The 12,714-nt window shown below is 33.2% G+C and overlaps 1 protein-coding gene across 4 annotated transcripts in view; it reads right to left on the minus strand.

Moving 5' to 3' along the window:
• Window positions 1-12,714, minus strand: part of si:ch211-200p22.4 (phosphatidylinositol-binding clathrin assembly protein) — a 112,528-nt gene that overhangs the window by 28,523 nt on the left and 71,291 nt on the right. For all 4 annotated transcript variants that reach the window (XM_039766247.1, XM_039766248.1, XM_039766249.1 and 1 more), the window contains 4 exons: window positions 11,280-11,386; window positions 6,130-6,171; window positions 3,693-3,778; window positions 3,049-3,172 (listed from right to left, as the gene is read on the minus strand). In XM_039766247.1, coding sequence (XP_039622181.1) covers window positions 3,049-3,172; window positions 3,693-3,778; window positions 6,130-6,171; window positions 11,280-11,386 — 359 coding nt within the window. The remainder of the gene's footprint in view (window positions 1-3,048; window positions 3,173-3,692; window positions 3,779-6,129; window positions 6,172-11,279; window positions 11,387-12,714) is intronic.

Raw genomic sequence — 12,714 nt, forward strand, 5'->3', positions numbered from 1 at the left:
CTGTTACAAATTGACAATATGGCTGAAAAGGACAGGATATTTCCATATACCTCTCAATATAGACTTTGGCGAAACGAGACAGTGTAAGTCAGTGAGAAACACAGTCTGAGACTGTGAATGAGATACAGGATCAATATGATGTATGCTTTAGATTTTCAATTATTTTAGAACATATGACATTTTATTATGTCACCAAAATGACAAAATGTTTGCCCAAGTATGCTGAGGAGGTCATGTACCTAAGCCATTTCAGAAGCTACTAGAGGATGTGTAGCTCACAGTAGCTCATTCATCCTTTCAAGTTAAGAGGTTGTCCTTAATGAATGGTGCAATGTGGCAATGTGTACTTCCTGTTTTGCATCTGATTTATACTGGTATTTATTTATCTTTGAAAACAGACAGGTAATTTGAGTTTAGTTAGCTTGTATTTTTGAATAAATTTTTATTGCATGTTGTGTATACTGTGTTAGGGTGGTGATGTAGAATTTACGTAAAAAAGTGCTACTTTGCCGTTTTATGTAACTACATACTTGCTTTTTACTATGTTCTTTTCAATTACTATTTGTAACCTGCAGAGAAAGGGGAGGGTAAAACACAGACTGATAAGTATGAGTTAACGCGTACTAGGCAATCTATAGACAGACACCACACCCATGATTTACCACACAAACTGTCAGTCTGCGGGGATGTAGCAGCAAATACAGTATATTTGTGGGTAATACGTGAACAAAGATCAGTAGGTTCCTGAAATAATTTTTAATTCTTAACATGGCATCACAGAGCAGACTTTCACTTTCAGTTAATTATTTTTCATAAAAATATACATATGTAGAACAACAAATATTTGATTATCTCTAAACAATTAGCACCTCACCACTACAAAGTTTAAATGGGAACTGTGACTTTTGATTGCAGTAAATTGTGTAAGATTATCTAGGTAGAACCAGCTGAGTTATTATTCAATGACCCTCACTAACAAGCGGTTTCAGGCAACGAGAGGACTGTTACTATTGTACTAAAACTTAGCCTTAACAAACTGAATACTTAAAACATTCACACTTTCATGAGGGTAGTGTAAACTATGTGTATATGTATCTTTATATCTACTTTCCCTACTATATTTAAATTTTTAGATCCTCACTAAGTTGTTTAGAAGAGTGCATGATTATTAAGTGTTGCACAATGTTTGAAGAGTGAAAGAATTTATTAAGCTTCGGAACTGTTAACACTTGACAATTCCTAATGATGATTCTTAACCAGACTAACACCTAATGAGCTAAGTCAGAGAAGACGAACAACTTAAAGGGTTTTGAGACCTTGCAAAGAAAGGGTTCCCAAACCTTTGCAATTGCCACTTTAATTATTTTTTTCAGTCAATCAGATAACTATACATTCATTCTGTATTGTAAAATTATAACTTACTTTTAATTTTTAACACTTTAAATGTGAAGATAATGTGTAATATGGCAAGGAGAATCCAATTCTTTATATGAAACTGTCCAATTCTTTTGTGGAACTGTATATGGAAAAGCCTAAATATGAAAGTTTGTCAGATAATATTTAGTACCAGTAATGGCACACTGCACAAATACACTTGACTTAAGCATTCACAGTTTTCATACTATTTCTTTGTATGTTTAGCATTAGTTTGCTCAGAGGTTGATGTGCTTGCTGCTTCTTGAGCAGCTCTTGTTTTCGCGACCCTAATGGCCCGCTGCTTCTCTTCTTTCGTCAGCATCTTTTCGCGTTAAAACTGATAAAGTTAGTTTTTGTGTTGCAATTACTTAGTATGTTTTTCTTAATTTTACACTTAAGCTGGCACTGAAGTCTTCAATCTGCCTCAAGAATGATTTAAGATACGAAGAGGTAGGGGAAGTGACCACGATGGTGGTTTAGAATGAGAACGATGCACGTACGCATGCACCGCACGGCCACCCTGCTGAACGCTGCTGGGAGTTGATTCTAAAATAAAAAAAGAGTAATAAAAATCATCGGATAGTAGACATCACGTAGTATATGTGTACCAAATTTCAGGTCAATAGGTGAAACGGTTTGTGAGCTACAGGTGATTTAAAATCCTGGACAGACAAATGAACAGCCACGGTAGCGTATTATATAAGACGACCAGTAACGGCGCACTTGAGCATTATTAGTTTTCCTCCTCTTTCTCTGTACATTAAGCATTCGTTTGCTCAGAGGTTGATGCCCTTGTTCCTTCCTGAGCAGCTCTTCTTTTCTCCACCCTAGCATCCCACTTCTTCTCTTCATTTGTCGGCATCTTTCCACATTCAAACTGATTAAGTCAGTGTTTGTGTTGCAATTATTTAGTACTTTTTCCTTAATTTTTCACTTCTTAAATTAAAGGCAGAATGAAGAAGTGATTAAATGATTGATGATTTAAGGTAAAAAGAGGTAGGGGAAGTGACGGTGGTACGCATGTGCCGCATGGCCACTGGCGAGAGTTGATTCTACAATAAAATAAAATACAAATAAAAAGAGGAATAACCTTGGAGGTCAATCATCCGGAAAGCGGACAGTAGACGTCACAATATTTAATGTGTACCAAATTTCAGGTAAATAGTTTAAATGGTTTGCGAGCTACAGGTGATTTAAAATCCTGGACAGACATGAACAGCCACAGTAGCGTATTATACAGTATAATAACATAGAGAGAGATGAATACCCCATAGATTTTATTTCAGATGGCAATCTCCCCACCAGAAATCAGACAGAACTGAATGTTTCTTATAGTGCTGAAAAAAGTATTTGCTTAACTTTCCTACTGCCTGGCCTTTGAGGACTATCAAGATAGTAATTAGCATTTCTTCCTCCAAGTTTTTTTTAGCTTTAGTAACAATATTAAGTGGATAAAATAACTTTGTATGATAATTAACAATTCAGAAAATAATCCATTTTCTTTGCTCAGTAGTGATGTACTAGGTCATAAGCATGTTAGTCTTCGGCTTCCTCCAAATACAGACTAATGTCATAAGAACTTTAAACACATGCATTTTGGATATTTCTGTAGGCTAACAATTAATTTTATACCTTGAGCGATTGTAACCTAGCCTGTTCCTCCTCTAGTGCTTGTTGTTTTTCCTTCTCATCCATACGGCTAAAAGACATGCCTGTGTTTGAAAGAGTGGATACAGCACTAGACAAGGTGCTTGCTCTGTGACAAAGAAAAAATAACAACTTGACATTTGCATACATATACTGTTTTCATCAGGAGCATATATACACATTTTGCAATGTAATGAAACTACTTCAAAAACCTGCACTTATATTGTATCTTTTAGCTAAACAAAGCATTAATATTTGTATGACAGTTTGAACACCATATGAAATCTAATGCTTAAAGTGCATAGATTTACTCTACAAAGTGTTAATTTCTCTTTTTGTTAAATTTAAGAAAGTATACCTTAAACAGTTATATTTTTTTTTGAAGAAACAGGTAACAAAAATTAAAGTGGGAGTTCATATGTATCCTTACATTTAAATAGGACAAAGCCAAATAAAGCCCAAGCCATGTTTTTATGTCTGTGACAAAAGACTATGTTCCAAACAATAAATAATATTGCAAATGGCAGACACTGTATCCTTTCTGTGGCAAGTGATGTCTACATTAAAAAGGATGGTGTCTCAATATCTAATATGCATTGCTACATTCATAAAACACAGCTATTACATACCTGGTTGCTGCTGATAACTCCTTGGTTTTCTTGCCTTCCAGAGATGCTAGATGCTGCTCAAGAGCTTCTAAGAGACTACTTGGGGCCTATAGTTTGGGGGTAAAAAAGTTATAAACCAACAAAATGTACATGCTTGACCAAAGCCTTATGCTGGTCTTCAAAAATATTAAATGGTACACATAAAACACAAAACTGGGCAACATTCAATACAAATACACTCTTCAAAGTCATGGTATCATGCCTTTAGTGTTACATACACTGATCTTTGGAAATTAAAGAAAAGAAAAACAAAGATACAGGGCTGAGCAATCATCATGCTTTTTAATTTTTTTTTTTTTTTTAATTCCTGCATGCTAGCATATATACAGACCTGGAACATATCTGAAGTGTTTTACTTGTACAAAACGTTCATCATTGTAAAATTACATACACAAGCAGGGGCTCCCAGAGGTGTATATATGCCATCACTCTCCCCATTTCTCTAAAACATACACAAAATGTACTTTTGGTTTCCAAGTCCTTTTTGCCCCCAAAAACTACATAGTTCAAAAATCAGAATTAGTGAAATGAACCTGCTTACTAAGATTTAGAGGCAAGCACAAAATTATACCAAACAGGACCATGACATTATGCTACATCTTTATTACAGTAATGATTCTTGAATTATGAAGCAAATGTTGAAGTATTAGTTTTAACTGATAGACTTTAATGACAGGTTGACACTAGTTTGACAGTATGAATTATAGGTAAAGTAATTCATATAAAATTAAGCAGATAAAAGGGAGTTTTGGGAAAATATCATGATATAATTGCTAAAATTACTTATTTGTGACCAGTAGAAAATGTATAATGAATAAAGAAAAAAAAAAACAGAAGACAGTCAGGCTTTTAAAGCCTGACTACGACTCCAGTCATACCAGAAACTTCAACAAGGAGTAATTCCCTCTATTTACTGGTCAAGTTCAGGACTTTTTAAAATAAAAGGTAATAACAAAAGGTAATTAACATATCAATGAATACTTCAACTAGAATTGCTATTTGTCTCAAATTAATTTGAATAATGTTGACAAAATTGACATTGAAGCTTTCAAATAACCAAAAAGCTTATTCAAGGACTGCATTATACACAAAAAGTGTTAAATGCAATGAAACCTGTGCGTGATAGACAGCATTCAATAAACAAGAGGATCTCTTTTCTGGATTGTGTTGGTGCATGAGCTAGAATCACCTGGCTCAAACAATGACTGCAAGACAGAATTCAGGGGGGAGGGAAAGAAAAAAAAATAATAAAAAAGCCCACAAACAAACAAACAAACAAACAAACCAACCAACCAGCAACTGTACCTAAAATCACCTTTTTCACACAGGGCAATTTGTGTATTTATGCAGAATAGCAACTATTAAGTAACTATATTAATGCAATTATGGTTAAGTCAAACAAATACATATTTTTCAGATTTTTAATAAATATAAACCTGCTACTGGCACTATTTTTTTAAAATGTCATATATGAATTACTTTGGCTTGCCCACGTTTATAGCCAATTAGTTTTACAACCTTGTATTAAAAGATGCCAGAAAAGAAGCTGGAAGCCAAAGCATGAGATTACATAATGACAGTTATTTGTTATATTATAGAAATATTTAAAGACAACGAATTTCTTCAATAAGGGGTACAAGAAACACAAAAGGGAACAAAACAAAAATGTTACAGAAAACTGAAAGACCTTTTGGAACAGTGTTTGCTGCTCTCCTCATGACTGCCAGAGAGTGCTATTATTGACCAGATTGAACCTCCATTTAAAATATACTGGGGGGTTGGGTTGGGGGGAAGGGGTTAATGTTTTTGCTCCAGCTTTGGAGAACACCAAAGTCTGCAGTCTAAAAAACACAAAATGACTTACTTCTGGGTTAGATAAAAAAAATTATCAGATTAGAAGGCTCAAATACAACTAAACATATTCCCTCTCTCATCCAGATCTAAAACATAAATTTAAAAGGATAGCCAGTAATTCTTTACCCAGAATACTTTGTGTGAAAAAAAAAAACAAAAATAACAATGGGCATTTCCTATATAGCCTGTATAACACTAAACTAAATTACACGGTTATGAAAAATAATTTCATTGTTTTCCAATCATGTTTAAACCATTAAACTATAATTGCACAAAAATATTTATTTTGATAAGCCTGTTTAAGTGCATTCATGTGAAGTTAAATAATGTAATTTACAATTATAAAAGTTTTTAAACGTTCATTTGTTTATTTTCTCTTTTTAAATCCCAGAATCAAATTTATTGTCAAGGATAACTGCTAGCAGCTCTGTCTTTCAGTTGAGCAAATATAACAACAGCAACATGCAAGCCTGGAAGGTGAAAGGGAATGGAGATGTTAAAATGAAAGCACACATGGAAAATTGAAGATGAAATGTACACTGACCTGTGTAAGATCTGGAATGTCACCCTGATCAATTCCAACTTGCTGTGTCACAAAAAATAAAAATAGGAGGAAATAAGAAAGAAAAAGAAAAAAAAAACATACAAAAAAGGACTATTACTACATGCAGTGATTACAAAACATGAAAAGGATTTTTCATGCTTACAGACTGGACTGAAATGGATAGCACATTTAAATGCTTAGGACTGGTGCAGTACTGTGGCCAGGTCTTGTGATATGTAGCACTCACTAAACCAAAACAGGATGACAACATACAAAATAAAAAATTTTGAATACATTTTGCCGCCGCATGCACACACTAAAAGAAAAAAGAAAAATCCACAAACAAAAACAAAAAGCAAACAAAGCAATAAGCAAACATATTCACATACATACATTCACACATGATAAAGCCTACAATCACAGATGTTTAGACTCTGATTTGTATCTGCTGCAATACAGACTTATATTACTTCTGCACTTTAATGGTTTAATCGATTCACCCATAAAAGCAGTATAAATTTAAGCCAGACAGAGCTGGAAGTACCACAATACAAACTAAAAAAAGCATCTCAACAATAAATTTATTTAGCTTGTTGAACTTCCAGAGTCGTGGATTCATGGTTCAGCCTGCACATGGCTTGTGAAGAATTTTTTTTATCATTATGTCTGTGTTTGTGTGGGACTTCCCCAGTTTTTCTTGGTCATTTCAAGGATGTGCAGGTGAGGTTAAGTTCCACCTTTAAACTGGTACACTATGACCAAGCGTCTGTGTAAAAATAGACTGGCATCCCATTCAGTGCCATTTCCTGCTTTAAACTCTGTACTGCCAGTATAGGCACCAGCTCAATCTGACCCAAAAATGGATTACTGACTTGAAAATGAACTGATAGATAGGAGAATTACTTTAAAACAAAATCTAATAACTGAATTTAAAATAACTGCTTAAATTATTTTGAACTTTACATAAATGTGTGCTTTAACATAACTCTGGGTGATTTTTGCATTATGGGACCATTTAAACCAACCATCTCTTCATATTTTTGTCTGAATAGCTTCAACTTTCATAAATGAAACTAAAAAAAGCCATTAGGATTTATGTCCATCATTAATTTCTATTACTGATTCCAGTCAGCAATATGCATGTTTAAACTTTTGTGGACAGAAACATGAAAACCACATAAAAACTGTCCCTGACTTCGTTTTGTCTGTTGCACAAATTGGAGCTGTAGAAATTTTAAACAGGAAAAAAAAAAAAAGTTTCATTGTGTAACCTTTTTTCTGGTTATCTGTACTATTACAGACCAGAACACAGAGTCACCGGAGGCTCTCTTGTATATAAAATAGGACAAGGTGAGTAAATTCATTTTCAAAAATTCAGATAAGGGAACACATTCTAATAACTAGTAAATTATTCAATATCATGGTTTTGCAGATGCCCTTACCAAAAGCCAAGGTAAAGAAGAAAAGGGGAAAAAAATATAACTACAGTCAAGCAATAATTTTGTACTCTTATCATTTTTTTACTTTTGTTTATGCACGATTTATAAAGCACAAGAAGCTACACGAAAATTCTACATGGAAACTGCAGATGGTTCAAATATATACAGTATATCCAGGATGAAAGCAGGGTAGAAAGTACAAGAGCTCCACAATCTAAGGGAGAGAAGGAGATAATAAGGGATATGAAGTATAAACTTTTTCCCACCAAAATAGCTAATGAATATATTTTAAAAAATTGCAAGGGTGTTGACAACCAAAATGTATTCAACACTTTTTGCCTGTTTAGCATCTTCACTACTTCCTGAAAAACATAATGCCAAAAAAAAAAAACCCCACAACCCTGCACATTTTTTTCTTCCTACGTTTCCTTAACTCATAACCAGGAACGTACATGTAGCCATAACTTTTTTTGTACCCACATCTAAATATCTTTAAGCCTATATTTACTTCTATTGACAAAATTTTAATTTGTTTGCTGTTTAATTAACTGCTCTATTTTACACACAAACCATCTGATTTATGGTGCCTTGCAAAATTACTATCTTGACCAACTCCAGAAGTCCTACACTGAATTTTTTCTCTCTGTGATATTTTTATTTCATAGAACTGAAATATCAGTTTACAATGTGAAACTTTTTAAAATAGAAAAATGAAAAAGGGAATTAGGTTATTTGCAAAAGTATTCATTCCCCACACTTTCATTTTTTGTAGAACCACCTTTTCAAGCAATAGCAGCTTTAAAGTGATTTGTTTTCATCTGTTACTTACCACATGTCTGCAGTGAAGGGTGAGAAATATTTTTAATCTCAGGTTTACATGGAGAATGGAGATCAAAGTTTATAATACAACACAAGTCAGTGGGGTCCAGTAGTAGTCCAATACAACAGCAAACAAAATTAAAATGTCCATGAGGGGGGAAAAATATATATCTATGAAGCTGTTCCCAAAATACAAAACCCATACACTTTTGGCTAAAATATTATTTAAAAAAATGCATGCGTTTTGAACTTTGTGAGCATAAGACTGGATAACAGACATGTGAAATATGTTGCACAAGCAAGCTGGTATCTTTCACCAAGGAATTTAAATTTTGTTTTGCTCTTCAGGGAGACACTTTCAAACATATAAGAAATTATTACTGCAACATAATCAATTGATATAAAAGTATTTATTTTAGCAATACCAGCGAATCAGGCAGCACAACCAGAACCTACCACAATGTACAATTTTTTAAAACTGAGTAAGCAGGCTAATTATTTTTCAAATAGTAAGAAGTGTCCATATATAATGGGAATTACTATATGTAAAAACATTTGTTAAATAGCCTGATAATTTTCAGGTGGACTTAAATGAGACCATCTAGATGGAGTCCTGAAGTATAATATATATTTGTGTTATTCAGTGAACTCAGGATAGGTTAGGATATTTGCAGTGAAACCAAGTGGTCTTAATCTTAATGAAATGAGTGTGCTAATGTACTGTGTTATTGAAAATTATATATTATATATTGAAAATAATATAATTAAGAAATAAGATTTATTAGCAGATTTCCATACCAGCCCTGGGGTACAGCCCCAATATCAGTCTCCATTTTTCTACTGTAACAGTCAAAATAATACTTAAAAAAAAAATAAATGTGCACAAAATAAACAATGAATGAAACTTAAACAATGTAGAACAGCAGAGCACATAAACACTCAAATGACATGCTGCAATTGATGCATGCGAGACAGACAAAAAAAGCACAGCTTCCTTCTAGCTCTTGTTTGAACATTTCTGCCACAGGCTGCAATCCTACTATCATTGCCCTTTTCAAAAAGCTTACAAACAGCTGGTCTTATTGCAAACAATCTAACAGATGCTTTTTTCAGTATCCTCTCCATTTAGCCTGGCTCAATATAAAATGCAGGAGAACACTGCAATAAGCTTGCTGCAATTTTCCAATTATACACATACACACACTACAATATATATGGATATTGTTCTTTCCAAAATTATTGGCACCCTTGGGAACATCTTTTTCATGTAAAGAGCATATATCACTTATACTGCATATATACAGTGGAATCATAGTCATTCTGTGATCAGCAAATAGTATTAATGGCTACTGTCAGCAAATTCAAAGTGTGTGGTAGACAGGAAAAGTCAGAGTTGTCGTGATGAAGATAAACTCAAATATCTTCTGTTTTAATCAAAAATCTGACAGGAATTCCTTGTTGATAAACTTTGTAAGTCTGCTGAGGTCTAACACTATCAGCATTACACTGGAATCCTAAATACGGTGTTAGCCGTAATACCAGTAGTTCTCATACTGAAATCTTGGGGCCGCATTAGGCTGAAGGCTTTTGTACAAACCATTTTTAAAAGTAGTCAGTTATTTTCACATTTAAATGATTATATTTAAATTTAGCTAGGCTTTCTCTCCTCTTATTTTGCATTTATAAAAGCACAGCAACGTAACCTTTACATTTAAAGGGTTTTTATAAATATTTGCATTATGGTTTAGATTAAAATGTTTAACTCTATGTTGCTTTTCTATTAAATTACCATTTTCTATGTCAATTGTTTCCTTAATTGTATCCTAACAACAATGAACAATTACCAGACATCATGAATCTGAATACTGAAAGGCAGCAACTATTTCAGCATCACGCCCACTAACCCTTTAATAAATAATGGAAAAACAACTAGAATATCAGAATGAAAATCAATGATGAAAACATAAAAAAAACAAATGCAAAAAAAACCAAAAACCAACTAAATTAACCACATGTAATATGCACAGTGTTTTGGTACATTATAATGAAAATTAACCAAACCTAGTTATATAATTTCTGCATTGACCCAACAAACATAGAATGTGGGTAGTAGCAATTTTTATTGGCTGGGGGCAAAATGAGAACAGACCTTGACTGTAACAAAAACCTCCAGTGACAGACTGAGTGCGGGAACCAAAGAGTCACAGGAACCTATTGATGGAATTTTGTAAGCTGTACCTTGAAAATACTACATTCTTTACTAAATAGAAAACAATGAGTAATCCAGTTTAGCAAATATCCTTAACTGAAAAAGGTACCAAATTAAAGAGAATTATTAATTTAAAGCAAATTTGTCTTTTGTTTCTAAATTTAATAACATACTCTAGGATTTAAGAGGGGAGTTAAGCTACTTAATTTAATTTTACCAATTAACCTTAAAGTTGAGAATCTTTACTTTCTGGTATTTTCCATATTACTGTGCTTCTAGTCAGAAACATTTAAGGGTTTTAAACTACTTTTTCACACAAGGCAACAAGCAGATGCATATTTATATAGTCAATAATTAGATAATTTCATAAATTACTGCATTTAGTTTTAGAAACCTTTTCTATAATATATGGCTGATTAAGGTTGCATTATGCCACATTATTTAGATATCTGTTAACAAATCATACAGGGAAGTATTTGAAAAGGAGTACTGTATAAAGAAAATGATTGATCCAATTTTTTTATGAGATAATGTCCAAAATGATTCTGAGAGATTATAAATGGCCTGGAGCTCATGAAATTTTAAAGGGAGAGAAAGACTGACAAGACAGTGCTGCACCAGCCCTGTATGATACTTCCCCTACCCCCAATTTTGGTTTTCACACAACAAAACTTGCATACTACCTCAGCAACTTTCAAAAACTCTGACAGCTTTGTCATCCTGTAGAGGAATTTCTTATAAATATCGAGGGCTTCTTTGCACTGGTTCTTTTTCATGTCAAAATATTTCTCTGAGGAAAAAAAGAAAGAAGACAACTAAACAAAAAGTACTAACATTACTTTATTTCTTATTTTTTGAACTGAACACGACAACAGAATTCAAATGGCATATTCACATGAAATTGCCCTATTAGGGGTTCAAATGTTTACAGAAACAGAAGACTTGTTCATATATTAGTTAACTGAGAAAACAATATCTAATCAAATTCCTGTGATTATTATATATAACTCAATCAAAAAGAAATTCAGTGTGAATATAGTAATAGTACAGTGAAATGAAATTCTTACTTGTATATGTCCCACAGTCAATAATCAACAACAAAACAATGAATACAACCCAGACAAGAAACTGTGCTAGATGTCAAATTGCTTGCATTCACAGACTTCTTACAAGAATTTTAATTCTTTAAAAATTAAAATTTGTCTTCTTGAGATACAGTCAACATTTTTTCCTAAGCAAAAATACTGATAATCAAATACATTGAAGGACACACGCAAACAGGAACTGACACATTCACTGTGGGTGTATTTAGAGTTGCCGATTAACCTGAGACTAAACAATAATTCTGGATATCTAGACAACAACCCTTGCAAATATCAGGTAAACATGCCAGCTCCATGCTGCGTTGCGATTTGAATCCAGTCTCCTGGAGATCTAGAGCAAAACAAATCCCGTGTTTTGCTAAAGATAAAAAGTAATTTGACTTTAAAATATGGTGGAAAACATGGTAATGGATGATCTGTCCATTCAGAAAAGGGTAAAACACTCAAATTTTGTTTTGGGAAGAATGCATCTGTAAATTATACATAGAAACATACTATGCCATTAATGAAGTTTTCATTTGTTGCACAAATAAAAACCATGCACCAAACACCTTAGTTATATACTAAAATAACCATATTATGTGTAACCTAAAACAAAACATATGTAAAAATCAGTAACACGCTTAACACATTCACAAACTTTATTACATATTTTATTAATATTCAGTATTGCACTTAATACTACTTTCTGATTAGGCAGAATTATAAAAATATATGGATCAACATATTTAAAATCACCAAGATTGTTGGGGGTTGGGATGGGGAGGGGGCAGATTCTGCAGTTACTGAGCCAGAATATGCAAAAAACAAACAACCAACCAACAACTTTTAAATTATTACCACACATAGAAACTTAACATTACTATGTAACTCTCAAGCTAGCTGGCAAAACAGACATCACTAGATGTACAGCTGCAAGTTTATATATAATATAAATATAATACACAAACACACAAGCAAGAAAGCACTCGGACCCCATTCACTTTCTGCACAATTTATGGTGTTGTTAATGGAC

Source organism: Polypterus senegalus, chromosome 10 (assembly GCF_016835505.1).
Source record: "Polypterus senegalus isolate Bchr_013 chromosome 10, ASM1683550v1, whole genome shotgun sequence".
NCBI lineage: Eukaryota > Metazoa > Chordata > Cladistia > Polypteriformes > Polypteridae > Polypterus > Polypterus senegalus.